Genomic DNA, 16,227 nt, shown 5'->3' on the forward strand with positions numbered 1-16,227 from the left:
GACATGCATAAAACATGGTGCTGTGGCCTACACCTGAAAGCACATTAAGTATCATTTTCTGCTGCCATTGTGGATGTAAAAGAAACGCCAAATTGCAGACGGAGTAACACCTTGCTCAAGAAATGTGTATTAATTCCAACTCGTGAAAGAGCGAAGAGTGACAGACATGAGCCATGGGAAAATGGAAAGAAATGGAGTAATAAGGTAAATGTGGCAGTGGTTGAGTCAAATGTGTAAACTCTAAAGTGGAGAGAATAAGAACACGCTGTAATAAAACTGTAGAAATACAGTCACAAAAAGTAGTGAAGGGAGAAGCAAGGAGATTATATTCATTGATTACGCACATACACTGATACTTTCCTGCTCTGAATATGAATGTTCATACATGTGCATGCCTCTGTGTGTGTGTGTGTGTGTGTGTGTGTAAGAGAGCTTTGCCATGCTTTGGGATATCTTGAATATGGCTTGAACCTCTGACAACATAATTACACACAGAGGCTGTGGATTAAGATGTAGCTTAGAGTCTGTATGTGTGACAGTATGTGGTTAAGAACTATGATACAGGCCCTAACACATGCTGTAAAGCACACACAAACACACACTCTCACGATGACACATTAGTAACATGGACAGCGGCTGACCCCACAGAGAGCCAATTAGAGCTGCTGTGACCAGTCAGCCAGTTAGCCACACACTAAGACTGTTGGGTTGGATGAGGATAGAGAGCCTTTGGAGTAACAAGGTGGAGGGAACACTCAGTTTTAATGAGAAGAAGGAGGCAGAGTTTTAATGAGGGATGTGGTGGTGTCGTTTGGTACTCCATATCCTTAAGATCTCTTATGAGTAAGCGCCTTGTAATTTGCACTAGTTACTTCTCCAAAGTTATCCAGTGATTGGCAGATATAATCTGGGTGTGTAGTGCTTTGTTCTGAAGTTTCATTATGTAGTTGTGTAGTGTCTTATGTTACCCATCAGTGGTAGTGATTCCAGAGCTGTGGCACCACTTGTTACTGCAGTTTATTGGGAATTCCTATCTTTTTGGAGGCACAAATCAAATTTACAAAACCTGTAAGGCTGCAATTTCCAAAAAAATAAAATGAAAAACAGAGAAGAAAGAAACTAAATGCTCAATAGCAACAATACAACTTGGAGGCACTTTATAGAATGACACATCCACTGCCTTGATCAACACAAAATAACCAAATCTAAAAGGCTAGTATTGACACCACAAAACAAGAAAAAAAGATCAACAAAGCCCAATAAGGTTTTAAATGGCTTTAAATGCACAGTGGTTGGGGAAGGTACAGAAAGGTGCATAATACACTGTCCAGTATCTTGTAAAACTTGAGCAGCCTTTCCTGTCGTAAAACTGAGCTATTAGCATGGTGTTGATGAGAGATTGACAGTGTTATCTCCTCCCTACATAATTACTCATTCCCTCTGATTGTGGACAGGGTTTTCATTTCTGTCTGTGTCATTTTTTACCCCACACTGAAACCATTTGTCCATTTGTATTTGTTATTTTCATGTAATGGTCTGTATACTTTGTCTCTTCTTTTCATCACCTTATTTTTGACCAATTTATGATAGCTTATGTACCTAACTGGTTTAATTTTTCTCAATGCTGCTGAATCACTGGTGGCAAAGAAAAGAAAGTATATGTTCTTATTTCTTTCTCTGTCCTCTCCTCTCTGTTCAGATGCTCTCAGAGGAATCGATGTGAGCGTGCAGATGAACCATATCGTTTTGCCGCTTCTCTCAACCAGTGTGTGAAGGCCACTGTCTACCCAGACAGCATTGCAGTGTCAGAGCCTAGCTTACCAGTAAGTTCAGACAAACACACACACACACACACACACACATATATATATATATATATATATATATATATATATATATATATATATACCTACACAGTACACAAAATATTGTAGTCATAACCATTCCTTGTAAAGTTGACAATGAAAAAAATAGCTCTGACCACCATTTTACCCACGTAAAAGAGGCAGAATTGTCTAAATGAACCCACGAAGCAGTTCACCAAGCCTTGATTGTGGTTGATGCATAAACATTAAATGAGATGGGAAGGTTTTTTAAAGCTTTATGTGGGTGTTTAGGCTTACATATGCTCACTTGTTACAAAGCAGTCAATATGTGTGCCAAGACGTGTTTGTGTGGGCGAGTGTGTAGGTGTCGAAGTTGTCAGGGAGCAGAGGAGTCCAGTACATTATTTCCACAAGGACTGAGTGAAAATGGGCCGAGATCATTCAGGAAAGGCTCTTCCTGTCCATGTTGTGATGAATGCTGTTCATCTGCAGTACACACACTGACAAATTATTTGGCATACCCATCCAGATTGATTTGCTTACAGTAGGACTAAGATTTTATTATTGTTATTATTATTTTTTACTCAGGGATATATGAATATTTTTTACAAACTTTTGTACAGCTCACAGCCATTAATCCAACCTCAAATGTAAAGCGTTTGCGCCAGAGTTGCAGCATTAGAGATTTGCAAAAGATTTCTCGGCACTTAAATCCAAATGAACAAAATGCAATTAAGCAAATTCGACATACTGAAGATATCTTTTCATTACCTGCTTAACCTACCCTGACAAACCACATTAAAAAAGCTGCCATATGTGAATGCGCAAATTAATTGACTTTTCAATAAGATAATGATAGATGTGTACTCATTTAGGACATTGACACGTGGCCCACAGTTATTCTTTTAACAAAACAAGAATGGAAGTAAGTTGATAACAAATATGAAAACTACATTCAGTTCCCTAAGAATCTATTTTTTTCTAGAAAAAATGAAAACTTGCTTAAACCCTTAAACCTTGTCAAGCTTTTCCTGACAGGGTTTAAACAAGTTTTCATTTTCTACCAGAACTAATTGGTTTGTAGCCATTTATATATATCCTGATCTTTCATCCCAAACCTGACCCGATCCGAACTATGCTTGTCAGCAAGGTGTAGAGAAAACAATAGACTCAATCAGATGACAACAGGACCTAAGTTATGTGCAAAGCAAAACCTGCACAGATCTGACCCACAGATCCAACATAATTGGGCCTCAACACCAAACATAACACTGTCATTGAAAAGCCAAAACAAGCAGGAATAGTTTGCATCAGTTTTAAGAGTTTGAACAGGTCGTTAAACTGCCTTTTGGCCAAAACCAAATCCAAGGCCCATAAAAGTTTTCTCAGAGCTGCTGAGCCGCCTTGCGTTCCACTCAAGTTTAGATATCCACGTTGAAGCACGAAGACTCGACATGTGTAGTCTTCTGCACAATGTTAAATTTCTCTTGAATTAGCAGGGTGTGCTGATCTGATCAGGGGCTACACTCTGATTACTCAAAAATGTAAGATCTGCTTTGCAAGCCACCGTTTATTATATTTTAGCAATTAATGTTGTCTTCCTTGTCAGCCATCCCTGTCATGGGATCATCGCACCAAAGCATTCGCAGAGCAAACTCAAAGTTCACAAATTCCAGAGGGGCCAACAGCAATCTCCATGACAACACAGCCTCCTCTTGTAGGTACCAGGACACACAGAAAAGCTGAGAGAAAAATCAAATTACTCTGACTAAAAATCTGCCACCAATTAGGCTGCTTGCTGCCAAGCTGCAAAAAACACCCACAACCACCATCATCAGGGACGACAGCAGAACAAAAAGAGCAGCAGTTTAACACTCATGCTCAGAGACATGCTTACTTTCTGTAACAACCTTGCTGTGTCTCTGTGTGTTTTTGCATGTGGGAATGTATGCGTGGAGAAATTTTGCGTGTTTGTCTGCATATGCGCGGCTGACAATGATGAGAGCTAATTAATGTGAGAGGTTGCTCAGGGAATTCTAAATTGAACAAAAGACATTGATTGCTGTGATTGCTGTAATCAAGCATCTCTCTGACACCTCAGAGCGAAGTAACACAAACATGGTGAAAGTAAAACAGGGGAAGACAAGAGGTCCTCAGCAGAAAAAGAGAAATTACCCTCCTCTCGATGGGTATCAGAGTAAGCCAGCTAACGAGGGAGGCAGCATAGTCGGCTACCGAGACAGTCGGCATCTCTTGAAACACCCGCAGTTAAGCTGCTCAGCTGCCTCAGCTGTCCCAGTAGCCCAGCGCTGTTTAGTGAGAGGCAGATAAAACAAAGAAAAACTTCAAACGCTATGGCCCAAAAATAACAGCTAATGGAACAAGGCTGTGAAATGCCATGGTGATAATTATCCAGACTCCCTCTCTTGGTTGGCGAGCCAGATCACACACCCTGTGCAGAATACATTTATTTATAGATAGAGCATCTGAATAGTCCAACCCCAGTGTCACTGCTCTCCAGAGGATGACTTCAAACGCTTGTGCATCTGAATGGGCATGCTATATTGCACATATGCTAGAAATTGAATGTGTCCTCAGTTTCTCTGTACCTGCTTCACCCTCTTAACTGAAGGGAAAGAGGAAAGAGTATTTTTTTTCTTTTCATTCAGTTTTCTTCATGGAGCTTATATAATACAATGACATCTGTTCCTCCCTCTGGAATAATCTATATTACAGACAATCAGAAGTAGTTAATAGTTAGTAATTATATGTCTAATTTAACCTATTGTATTGTTTTTAAGCAGCACAAACAATTGTTGGCAAAGCAAAATACAGTTTAGCCAGCAGCAGTGTGTTCTTTTTCTCATTCTGTTTGGAGCTCATACTGTTGCACTCAAGCTGCAATGCTCCCCACTAATACTCAGACTATCCTGTCACTTTACCAGACATGGAATTGTTAATGTCAGTGGTTTTTAATAACTGATGGATAAGGTGTGTATAAGTGTAGAAAAACTTCATGCTCAAAATTTGTGTTTGCAACATTATCACGAAAACGGATCATGTTCTCTACACCCCTTGTGCAGCTTCTGGTCAAGGTGAGCGATGTTCCGGACCTTTCTGCAGGCATTACCTGCTCCTTTGGCAACTTAACGGAGGTAGAGGGGCAAGTAAGTGGCAACCAGATTCTCTGCGTGTCTCCCGCTGCCAAGGATGTCCCTCTCATCCCCACTGACCAAGGTACATAGAGCAAAGACACACATCTATAATGTATTTCTAAAGTTGAAGAGTTGCTTGCTTCAAAAAAAAAAAAGAAAAAAGGGAGGAATACTGGCTTCTCAATTCCCTTTCTGTCCCTTTTATTTATCAAGTAGTGAGCTAACTGATTATCTGCACACACACTGGCACTTCTTTAGGGATCCAAAACTCCTTGTACCAAGGGTTGTCGATCTAACAAGCGCCCATGGATTCAGAATTAGTTGACTTATTGTGAAGTGTGCTACAAACAAGACTGGGCCACATTAGATCTGATGGAAGAGCAGAGTGAGGTCCCATGACCCGTGGTCTAGCTGCGGGGCAACAAATCACTAACTTTTGATTTGACTAAGACGGGAAGGTCTGACATGAAAGTCAGTCAGAGAGCGATTAGAGGGGATGACAGAGAAGCTAATGTGGTGGATTACTCTACTTCTCATAGTGAAACAGTAATCCACTAGTGGTTTCTGATATATATACACACACGCACGCACACACACACACATCCACATATATATATAAAACAAACAAATAAGAACTGCATTTTCTCACACTAAGGTTTTGTTTTCCAGCAGAGGTCAAATCGGCCATTTTTATTCTAACTCACAAATCAAGGATGTAACATGAAGCTGCCTTTGCCACACAAACACAAAAACGCTTTTAGGCCCAGAGATAAAGATATGATAATCACCTCTGTTATACTATTCATGGGGATCTCATGACCTTTTAGTTATTCTGCCTACATGGCAAATACACAACATGAATATATTACAGTGGCTTTTTCATCCTATTTGTTTGCAAGCATATATCGTATATCATTATGATTATTAAGATCTGTAGTATGACAATAAATGTCTCCTGTTTGCAAGCCAAGATGGCTGCAGGGTGACAAACTAAACACCCTGAATAATATATCATATGCATTGTGTGGAGACCACTGTGTGTTTTAGAGGGTTTGCTAATCCTCCCTCCTGTGAGTAAATGACAGTCATGTTTGCTCAGAGCTCCCACTGGGGCTGGTGCATTAGGCACTCATATAAATGTTCTCCCTCAGGTAAATGTCAACCAATCCTCCCTTGAAGCCTTCCCATCATCCATCTTACTATCCATCCAGCTGTTCACACCTCACTTTTTTCCCTCCACATCCATTGTCCTGAGGCCACTTTTGCTGACCACTTCTGCCTCTAGTCCCTTTAGCAAGTATTTCTAGCTGTTGCACACAAACATTGATGGCCATGACCTGAGGAGAAATTATAAGATGAAGAGAAGAGGGAAGAACATGAAATGAGACAAAAGGTGCAGAGGAAGGGAAAATAAAGAGCAGAGCAGAAAATAGAATAAAACTCTGGGGCAGAAGGAGAGGTCAGAATAGAACTGTGAGGACACTGGGCTCATTAAAGAAAATAGCGGGCAAGTTTTATGCAGACAGGACCTGTAACTCGTTGTCAGGTCCTGTGAGACCAATGTGCAGTATTAGAAGTCTGCTATGAGCCCTGCTGCTTAGACTTGTGTGAAACAAACCCTCATTCCCAACAGGTGCTGTGGAGAGAGCTGGGCCCTGAGGGTCAGTCAAGCCTCCTACACACTGAATGTCATCTGAAACTCTCCACAAACACATTTACAAACACGCAGATTTATGGAGTCTGTATTCTCATCTGATCTGATTAAATGGCTCCTTTGACATGGGTATTTGCACAATTTGTTTTATATGTCATACATATTCACTAGTAATTCTCTCAGCTTGCCTATACTGTACACATGATCATGCCAGAAAGGCTGCTTTTCTACTTTTCTGTAGGCTGTAAATATAATGCCTGTGTATGCCCAAACGATCTTGGATTCGATTAAATTGACATCAATCCTAAGTGTCTTTGGACTAGACTTTGAACACCCACATTGCCCCAGGGGCATGTTTATTACTGTGTAGCATTCGGTCCTCTTTTATCAACAGTCTGTAAACATCTGAGAACTGAGTAGACCAGTTGTTGGACCTTTGGGGGAGAAATGCTGTACCATTCTTGTCTGATAGAGGATTCTAGCTGCCCAACAGTCCCTGGTCTTCTTTTTCGTATTTTATGTTTCATGATGCACGTGATGTTTTCATTTGGTGAAAGGTGCTGGACTACAGACAGGTCAATCCAGCACCTAAACTCTTCTACTATGAAGCCATGCTGTTGTAATAGATGTGATGCAGTGCTCTGTATAGCATTGTCTTTCTGAAATATGCTAGGCCTTCTCTGAAAAAAAGACTTCATCTTGACATCTTGATGGAAGCACATGTTGCTGTAAAACCTCAACATACCTTTCAGCAGTGATGTTGCCTTTTCAGTTGTGCAAGTTGCCAGTTCCATTGGCAATAATACACCCACCCAAACTATCAGAGATGTAGGCTTTTGAACTGTGTGTCGAAAAGTGTTTCCTCTTTTCTTCAGTTAATTTTAAATGAGGACTTCAGAAGATGAAGGTGTTTCTGTATCATGTTCACATATGGCTTCTTCTTTCCTTGATATAGCTTTAACCTGCATTTATTGCAAAATGGAACTGCACTTGAGGGAATTTTTATATTTGTATATAGTTACATCTTTACATTATTTATTTGTTATTTTCATGTATGTATAAGCACAATTTGGAGATGCACCTTCATTTTGTTATTCTTCTGTGCAATGACAATAGAGCTTTCTATTTCTCTTATTCCTATTTCATGTGTGGATGGCACGGTGACCTGTGTTCAAAGGCAATTATTTCCGAAATGTTCATGAGCCCATGCAGGAATTTCCAGGACAGAATTTTTCCGGCTTTTAAAGCAGTGCCTTCTGAGAGCTCAAAGACCAGTACTGATTTTTGACCAGAGCAGGCTCTAGATTCTTGAAATCTTTTGATGATATTATATACTGTAGTTGATGGAAACCTAAAAGACTTCCTAATTTTTCACTAATCTTAAAATGCTAATAAGCTCTGAGAGAGACATTTTATATTGACCTGTTACTGACCTGGTGCCAGTTAATCCAATCCTTTTATGAAATAGTCAAATGTCTCACTTTCAAGATTTGATGTTTTCTATATTTTGTTTTTAATGAAAAATTGGTTGGTGAATTTTGGAAATCATTGCATTCTCTCTATTTACATTTCACAGCTTTCCAACTTTTTTAGAATTGGGAATTGGGGTTGTAAAAGATTGACCAGTAAATGTTGATCTTTTCTCTTTCAGACTGGTCGGGCGTTGAGCTGAGGCTCAACTCTAAGGAGACTGGTCAGATGCTTATCAGCACAGAGATCAAGTTTTACAACTGTAGCGTCCACCAGCTGTGAGTATCGCACTCTGAGTTCATTCATTTTTTTCTTAAAACAGTTACCAAGACATGCTGCCCATAAGTACTTAATCAGTGCTTTGGGGATTAGTTAGAATTTGTTCTTCTTTCAGCCATCCCCACTCCCTTATATTTACCCTTTGTAAAAACTAATACAATCTGATTGAGTGATGTCGATTTGAATACCCCAGATTGGAGATTTCAGTGTCAGTGGTGCTTTTGCTATCCTTCAGCTTGTGTGTGATCTGAAGGCCTCACTGACTTGGGAATGTGACTGAATGGAAAGAAGAGGCAGCACAGTGAGAGTGTTACAGCAGTGATACTAGCAAAGGTGCTGGGATCAGAGAATGTCACCTAAAGCTTTGACTGCCCCATGACAATAAAAGAAAATGTTTTACCCAGCACTCCACTCAACTCAGTTAAGCAGGGACAAAAAACATACTTGCGCACACAGTCACATACACTCAAACACACAGAGATAGTTGCATACACTTAGAAAAAGGCACATGCTCTTTGCATGCTCTGGTGCCAACCCCTGCTCTCTCTTTCCCTCCCTTTTACACACATACTGTGCACTGACTTGCCTGAAGGTGAACAGGTCCTATTCTTCTGAATTAGTGTGCTTGCCTCAGATCTCTTCCATGCTTTTGCACCAATGAATATTTCAGAATAAGAAAATGTGCATAACTCAACCTTATATCAGGGTGGGTAAGAGACAGGAACAGCCATTTGAGACTAAAATACACTTGCTGAACAACTGTTCATGAATGCACAGCGTGGCAAATGACATTACAATCAATTAAAAATGAGTGTTGTCTTTGCTTTGGCAACACGCAGAGAGTACTATGTTTTTAAATTCCATCCTTTTAACTTAAGCACATTGTTGGGAATTGCATTTACTGTCATATTTACTCTGCAGAGATGTTATTCATGGGTATCGACATATGTCAGCTATGTTGTACACCTTCTTCATTAACTTTCAGAAGGAAATAATCAGTAACATTTTATCCAAATCCTATAACTAATGCATGACTCTTGATGATTTAATGTGTGAATTAATTCAGGAGGTATCATGAATCCCTGTTGCTCACGTCACTATTACTTTATTTGATTTGTTCATCTTTAATATATCATCAGTTAAAGAATTCTAATTCACATTTAACATCAAATTTGCTATGGAGTAAAAATGGTTGTATTTCAGTCACATAAAACCTATTCAAGCACCATTTATATGCACAGCAGAGTGCTTTGCTCAAAGTGCAACAGACTCTCTATAATCACATTTACTGATGAACTCACTTCTCCTTTAACAACTTCACGGCTATTGCAGAAGTTTCAGTGAACAGACTGATGAGCATTTTTTAGCTGCCCAAATACTCACAGAACCTGAGTTCCATCGGGAAGCTTTCGTTTTTATTTTTTTGAAGCAGAGTCAGAAAACACGGTGCTATCCATGGCTTTGGACAGTCTCTGCGGATGGACACAGACACACGTTGCACAAGCATGAATGCTCACCTGTGAAGTTAGCTTTGCTGTGGCCTATGTTTCAGTCTAACACAAAGCATAAACAGAGCTTAAAACGTGATTGAGAGGGGTTGTTTTTATGTGAATTTATGTTTTTTTAGAAACGTCGTGTTTTGGATTGTATATCTTTTGATCCTTTTTCTTTTCTTTGTTTCCACGTGCAACCAAATATGCCACTTTTTGAACTCAAGTGGAAAAAAAATTGTTTAAAAAACTTTGGGTATTAAAATGCTGATTAACATCAGTGCATCATTAATGATAATACAATAATACAATCCATAATGAAGGATCAAAGGATGAGCTAGTTCTGTTACATAATTAGTACTTTTAATATTTTTGATGAGTACATGAATGTAGAATTTGTAATGTAGAGTTAACTTTCTGATATTTTTACTTCCACTTGAGGAAAGGATCTGGATACTGCTTTCTGTCCAGTCAGTGCAGTATGTATCTTATGGTGAATCAAACACACATACTTACATTTTGTGCATGCAAAACTACTCGCATGCAACCACACACATACTCCAGCAGCTGGTAATGACAGCAACACTCCAACAATGCAGGGCTAATAGTAATTGCAGGATCAAGCTGTGCCAATGTTTTACTTGTCTTCATTACTCAAAGTTCTGCCACACCATTTCACCCCTTCTTTTTCTCCATTTGATTGTAGTTACGAGGGTGAACATTCAGTTTCCTATTCACACATGACATGCAGTGTTAATGTATGGCAGCAGAAAATAATATGCTGGGTGAACAGGGTGCAGAAACTACTGAGTTTTGTGCCAGGCACAAGGGCACAACAACAGCAGGTGCCCTCTTAGGGTCTGAACTCATTTCCTTTGTGGCACTTCGCCCACTTTGGCAAACTCGCTGTCCCTCTTTGACTGCTCACCCATTGTCTGTTTTTTTGGGGGGGGGTTGTGTTCATGCAGGTGTCTGTCATGTGTGAACAGTGCCTTCCGCTGCCACTGGTGCAAATACCGCAACCTGTGCACCCATGACCCCTCCAGCTGTTCCTTCCAGGAAGGACGAGTCAACACCTCTGAGGTTAGTTGAGCACACATTAACGCACAGACACACACACACACACACTCACAAATCTTCAGTTTCCCCACTGCCTGCACCTTTCTCTGTGTTGCAGCACTGTGTCAGCCTCAAGGCATGTCTTCAGAAGACAGACATGGAAGCTCTTCTGTTTCCAAAATGCCATTTCGCATTCAGAGCCCTTGTTCTCAGCAGAAGCAATTAACTATCTATTATCCCTGGAGTTATTGAGCTTAGCAAGTCTTAACAATGTCACGAGATCACTTCACATCAATCATGTTAGAAAACTTGAAACGCGCCTGTGTGTCTAAGTTTCCATGTGTCTAAGGCTATGCACACACTTGGATGTTTCCTTGTAGGCCTGAACTTATTTTCTGCCTTACTTCCTCTCATCAGCCTGTCTTTTCTCCTGTCACCTGGCAATGTGGTTCTTCTCATCTTGCCGGTGACCTTTTCACCCAAATGTGTTTTTATTTTTCTGCTTTGTTGACACTCTTGTGCTCTACGCCCTGTGTTTGCTCCTTCCAGGACTGTCCCCAGCTGGTTCCCTCAGAGGAGATTCTGATTCCAGCTGGGGAGGTGAAGCCAATAACCCTGAAGGCCAAGAACCTGCCACAGCCCCAGTCTGGCCAGCGAGGATATGAATGTGTCCTCCACATCCAGGGGGTCAGCCATCGTGTCACCGCCCTCCGATTTAACAGCTCCAGCGTACAGTGCCAGAACAGCTCGGTAGGTTAGGTAACAGTTTGTCAGGCTGAGCCAAGTTGGGTGTAATTGGTTTGTATACAGAGCATGCATAAATAGGAAATTGTGTTGGTCATAATATTGTCTGGAATAAAAAGGACAGACTTTTAGCATTTTCAAATAGCTAATAGATTATTGGGGACAAGAGTCAGATGTCTTCTGCATTTCCACTAAGAATATCTCAACTTTTTTAGTGGTTTTGAAACCGCGACCTTTTGAAATCATGCTATACGTTTTAACTGGAAACCAGCCTATGCTTCATCTCCTCAGAAACAGAACATTGTGGGTTGAAACCCAAAGGTGGAGTCAAACCTTTCTGAAGGTCCATTTGTGATTATAAACTGGTTGTAGACTGGTTGAGAGAGAGTTAATGGTTGTCTGTCTCTGTATGTTAACCCTGTGGTGGATTGGCATTGTCCAAGGTGTCCTCTGCCTCTTTTTTACGTTCAGCTATAAGAGGTTTCAGTCCCATGCAACCCTCTACAAAAATTGGCTGCTACACCACAGTGCAACATACTATATGTGACGATGTTTATGTATGTTTGGCAATTAGTTGGCAAAGATACAGCACATACAACATAAGTAATTACTCTGGAGAGGACTACAACATGACTCTGCCCTCCAGTCACGTACAGACTGACTTTTGTGGTATATTCCCAAACACACACACTCTCAATGAAAGTCAGAATAGAATTAAGGGTATAGGAGGCAGTTAAGAACAGCTTCTTTAAAAATGTGATGAAAAGCTCAATCGCCTACCAAGCTGTCCCATTTCTAATAGTTTTCTTCACTTTGTTAGCACAGATATTGAGATGATGTAAGTTTGGCGTAACATTGGAGGGACTTAGAGCTGCATCAACTGTACCGGGAATCATGGGGATTGAAATTCCTAAAGTTCCCATTGAAATTCTCCTCTCTGTTTGTCTCTTTTACATATTTATCCCCACCTCTATCTCTGTCTCTGTCTTCCTCGCTATGCTTGGCCTCCAGTATCTGTATGAGGGAATGAGGATCAGTGAGCTGCCTGTGGATTTCTCAGTCGTGTGGAATGGCAACTTCATTATCGATAACCCAGAGAATATACAAGGTAGGAACAACAGAAGTGCTCACAAACAGGATGAACTCTCAACCATTTTTTGGGAGCTTTGTGTGCAGATATTGTTCTTTCTGAACAGGGCTCAAGAGAGCATGTGTGCATATTTTTGTACTGTGTAAATCCCAGTTGTACTGAATGTGATATTTCAGTCACAGCAGACATGCTGTCAGTTTTCCTCAAACAGAAACAATCCTAATTGCTGTGTGTTCACCAGTCTGCTTCTTTTGCCCCGCAGTGCACTTGTACAAGTGTGCAGCCCAGCGGGACAGCTGTGGCATGTGTCTGAAGGCAGACAGGAAGTTCCAGTGTGGATGGTGCAGTGGAGAGGGAAGATGTACACTGCGGCACCACTGCCCTCCCATCAACCCGTACACCACTCGCTGGCTGAACCTGTCCACCAAGAATGTGAAGTGCACCAACCCACGCATAACTGAGGTGTGTACTCATAATCAGCTCTCCGTCCTTCTTGCCTGCCCACACTGATCTACCTGCACTCAGTATGTAATAATCAGTATCCTTTAACTTATCAAAGTTTGTTTTCTCTCTCTCTTATTTTAAACATGAATACAAAACTTGATCAGATAACAGATACATTGAGAGCTGTTGACTTTAAAATGTCTGATTTACATGGGGCACTGCATGAGAAGCTTTTCTTTTCTACTCAGCTCGTCTTTTTTGCCTGGACCCATACAGAATAAAAATAAATCCTTACAAATCTCTCCCAAGGTGCTTGCCACACCTACTGCTGCAGAATCTTTTAAGTGTTTGGTGTCAGCCTCTCATATTTCTTTATCTCCTACTGTTTTTCTAATTAAGAGAAAAAATATGTGTTTATTTGTGAGGTTATATGTGTTGGGCTCCTGGTTCTGTTCACCTTCAGGATTTATGCAAACGCAAGGGTGATGGTGTGCACACACATGCGCATACACCCACATACACACATATAACAGGGCCTGAGGTATTCAGCTTTATAAAGCTGTCTTTTTGACATCTGCCTTCTCTTTGTGCAGTCTGCACAGATGCCTGCTCATAGATTTTAATGTTTTCTATCTTCAGACAAGGTTATTTCGAATCCTTGGAAGTAAGTTTGGCATCAACGAATGTTATAAAAAAGGAACTTCACTTACAAAACTTTTAATATCTGTTCCTAATGTAGTTCATTTGTAGTTCATCTTACCAGCCAGACACGTTTATATGTGGCACCTGTCCTGTTTTTCCTCCTGCTCTCTGAACCTTCCCAGATAGCCCAAAATACCAACCCTATAGCAGCGTATCCTCCCCCTCAGCAACATCTGGGTCATGACCTGGAAGTGCTTAACTGTTTTCCATAATTGGGCCCTTGCTTGCTCAAGCCACGTTCTCATCCGCCCCGGTGAGTTTGCTGTCACAGAGGAGTCAGGCCAGGAGGGATATACTATTTAATTAGGCCTGGTAACACACCAGTGCTTTGTGGTTAACCCACCAGACCTCTCTGCTTCCACATTGATTCATTTGGCTTCTCATTTCTCCACCACATACTCCGATCTGACTCTAGCCAATTAAAAATTGAAGTTAACAGCTTGGTTAATTGATTTGCTATACTATTCAAAGATTATCCAGAAAAAGAGGCAAGATACAAAAGAGCCCATCTCTTCTTCAAATTCTTTTTCTCTATTCTTTCCCTCCCCATCTGTCCTGATTTCTGTTTTCCACTCATAATTATTTTCCTGGGTATCACTATCTCTGACTCAACCTGGTGAAATAAGTTCATTATACCTTTCGTTTGTCATTTTATGCCACATTCCATCCACTGCAACATCCCTCATTCAGCTCCATGAATTCTTTACTGGTCAGATCACAGTATGCCATTTTAAATGTACCACCAGCCCATATCCTCATCCGTTGTCTCTGAGGACCAGAGGGGCAATATATGACTTCATGAAACTGTTGTGAGCAGCAGCAACTCGGGAGAAAACTAAATGGAAAGTGAAACCTGAGGTGCAGTCTCTCAAACAGCTCAATCATATCTGTCAGGGTGCATTACTCAGTGGAGGAAAAGCTAGAACTTTGCTCACTCCATAGGACACTTGCATGCATGATCGCGCACATGAATGTGTTTTCATGCATGTGCTGCCGGCCTGTCGAGTGTAAACTATGCAGGAAAAACAAGGCACACAGATGGAGAGCATCGATACGTCGCTATATCCTTACATACAGTTGCAAGTTGTTGTTTGCTCCTGTACTAAGTTTTCAAGTATCCATCCATCCGTCCATCTTCTATACCGTCAATCTGTCGGTCGGGTAGCGGGTGGGCTGGAGCCTATCCCAGCAGTCATCGGGCGAAAGGCGGGGTACACCCTGGGCAGGTCGCCAGTCCATCACAGGTTTTCAAGTATCATATATTGCAAATTGAAGTGAGAAAAAAATTAGAAGTTCACTGAAAAGTGCTCAACTTTTACATTGCAAGGAGAGCATATAAAGCTTCTGGTGTTTTTTAAAAAATATATGCTCACTGTTAACCCATAAGTCAGTAAAATGTTTATTGATCATCTTTCAGACAAGGGCTTTGGTCCAATCTTATAATGAGAGGCAGATCAGATGTACAAAATGAAATATACACATGAATGGATCCATCTGTGGTCCGCTGGAGTTTTGATTATAACTTTAGCCTGATTGAGCTGACATTGAGCACCTTAAGAAATGCTCAATGCCCAAAAAGGTTTGGTCATAAAATATGTAATTATTTTCAATGAAGATTTGTTATGTAACATAAGAAGGGCTCACAGGACATGCTTGAGATCATCAATGATTCAGAAATCAGATCTATTGGGGCAAAGTAATACTGTTTTTTTTTACCATATTTCTATAATGTCCTGTATTCTGAACTAGAGATAGTGTGCAAGTCCAAGACTGATGAAATTTTGTCTCTTTGGTTATTATAGACAATCACAGACACTCACCAATTCAAAGTAGATAAGGAAGCAGAAGGAAACAGCCCCAAAGAAAGTGAGAAAGTGATTTACACACAAGTTTTCCTCAAACAAATGCACTTCAAGCACCACAGACAGATGATAACAGTGTTTCAGGCTCAGTCTTTCCTTTCAGTTTCCTGTGTGGTGGTGTGAGTAAAGGCAAAAACACATTTTCTTTTTAAATTAGAGCCATGAAAAGATGGGAAGTGGGAGAAGGGGTGCATCTTTGTTTGTGGTTATAGGGTGCAAAACCAACTCTGCAGGAGCATGGACTTCAAACACACACAGACACATCTTTTTTCTCCTCTTCATTGGCAATGAAGTCAGCTCCACCTTACACCCCCTTCTGTCTCTCATTGATTACAGTTTCTTTAAGAAGCAGACATCCCCGTGGTGGGCTGAATTTATTAATACATTTGGTTTTGATTGTATGCACAAAAGCCCCCATCATGAGCTGATTTGTATACATACTAGCACATTAG

The 16,227-nt window shown here is 40.7% G+C and overlaps 1 protein-coding gene across 1 annotated transcript in view; it reads left to right on the forward strand.

Annotated features, from left to right (window-relative positions):
- plxna2 (plexin A2) overlaps positions 1–16,227 on the forward strand; it is a 185,074-nt gene that overhangs the window by 111,091 nt on the left and 57,756 nt on the right. The window contains exons 6-12 of the mRNA XM_072366282.1: positions 1,700–1,823; positions 4,910–5,063; positions 8,287–8,383; positions 10,843–10,957; positions 11,483–11,683; positions 12,689–12,785; positions 13,030–13,229. Coding sequence (XP_072222383.1) covers positions 1,700–1,823; positions 4,910–5,063; positions 8,287–8,383; positions 10,843–10,957; positions 11,483–11,683; positions 12,689–12,785; positions 13,030–13,229 — 988 coding nt within the window. The remainder of the gene's footprint in view (positions 1–1,699; positions 1,824–4,909; positions 5,064–8,286; positions 8,384–10,842; positions 10,958–11,482; positions 11,684–12,688; positions 12,786–13,029; positions 13,230–16,227) is intronic.

The sequence above is a fragment of the Leuresthes tenuis genome, unplaced genomic scaffold (assembly GCF_036924035.1).
Source record: "Leuresthes tenuis unplaced genomic scaffold, fLeuTen1.0.hap1 SCAF_16, whole genome shotgun sequence".
NCBI classification, from domain to species: domain Eukaryota; kingdom Metazoa; phylum Chordata; class Actinopteri; order Atheriniformes; family Atherinopsidae; genus Leuresthes; species Leuresthes tenuis.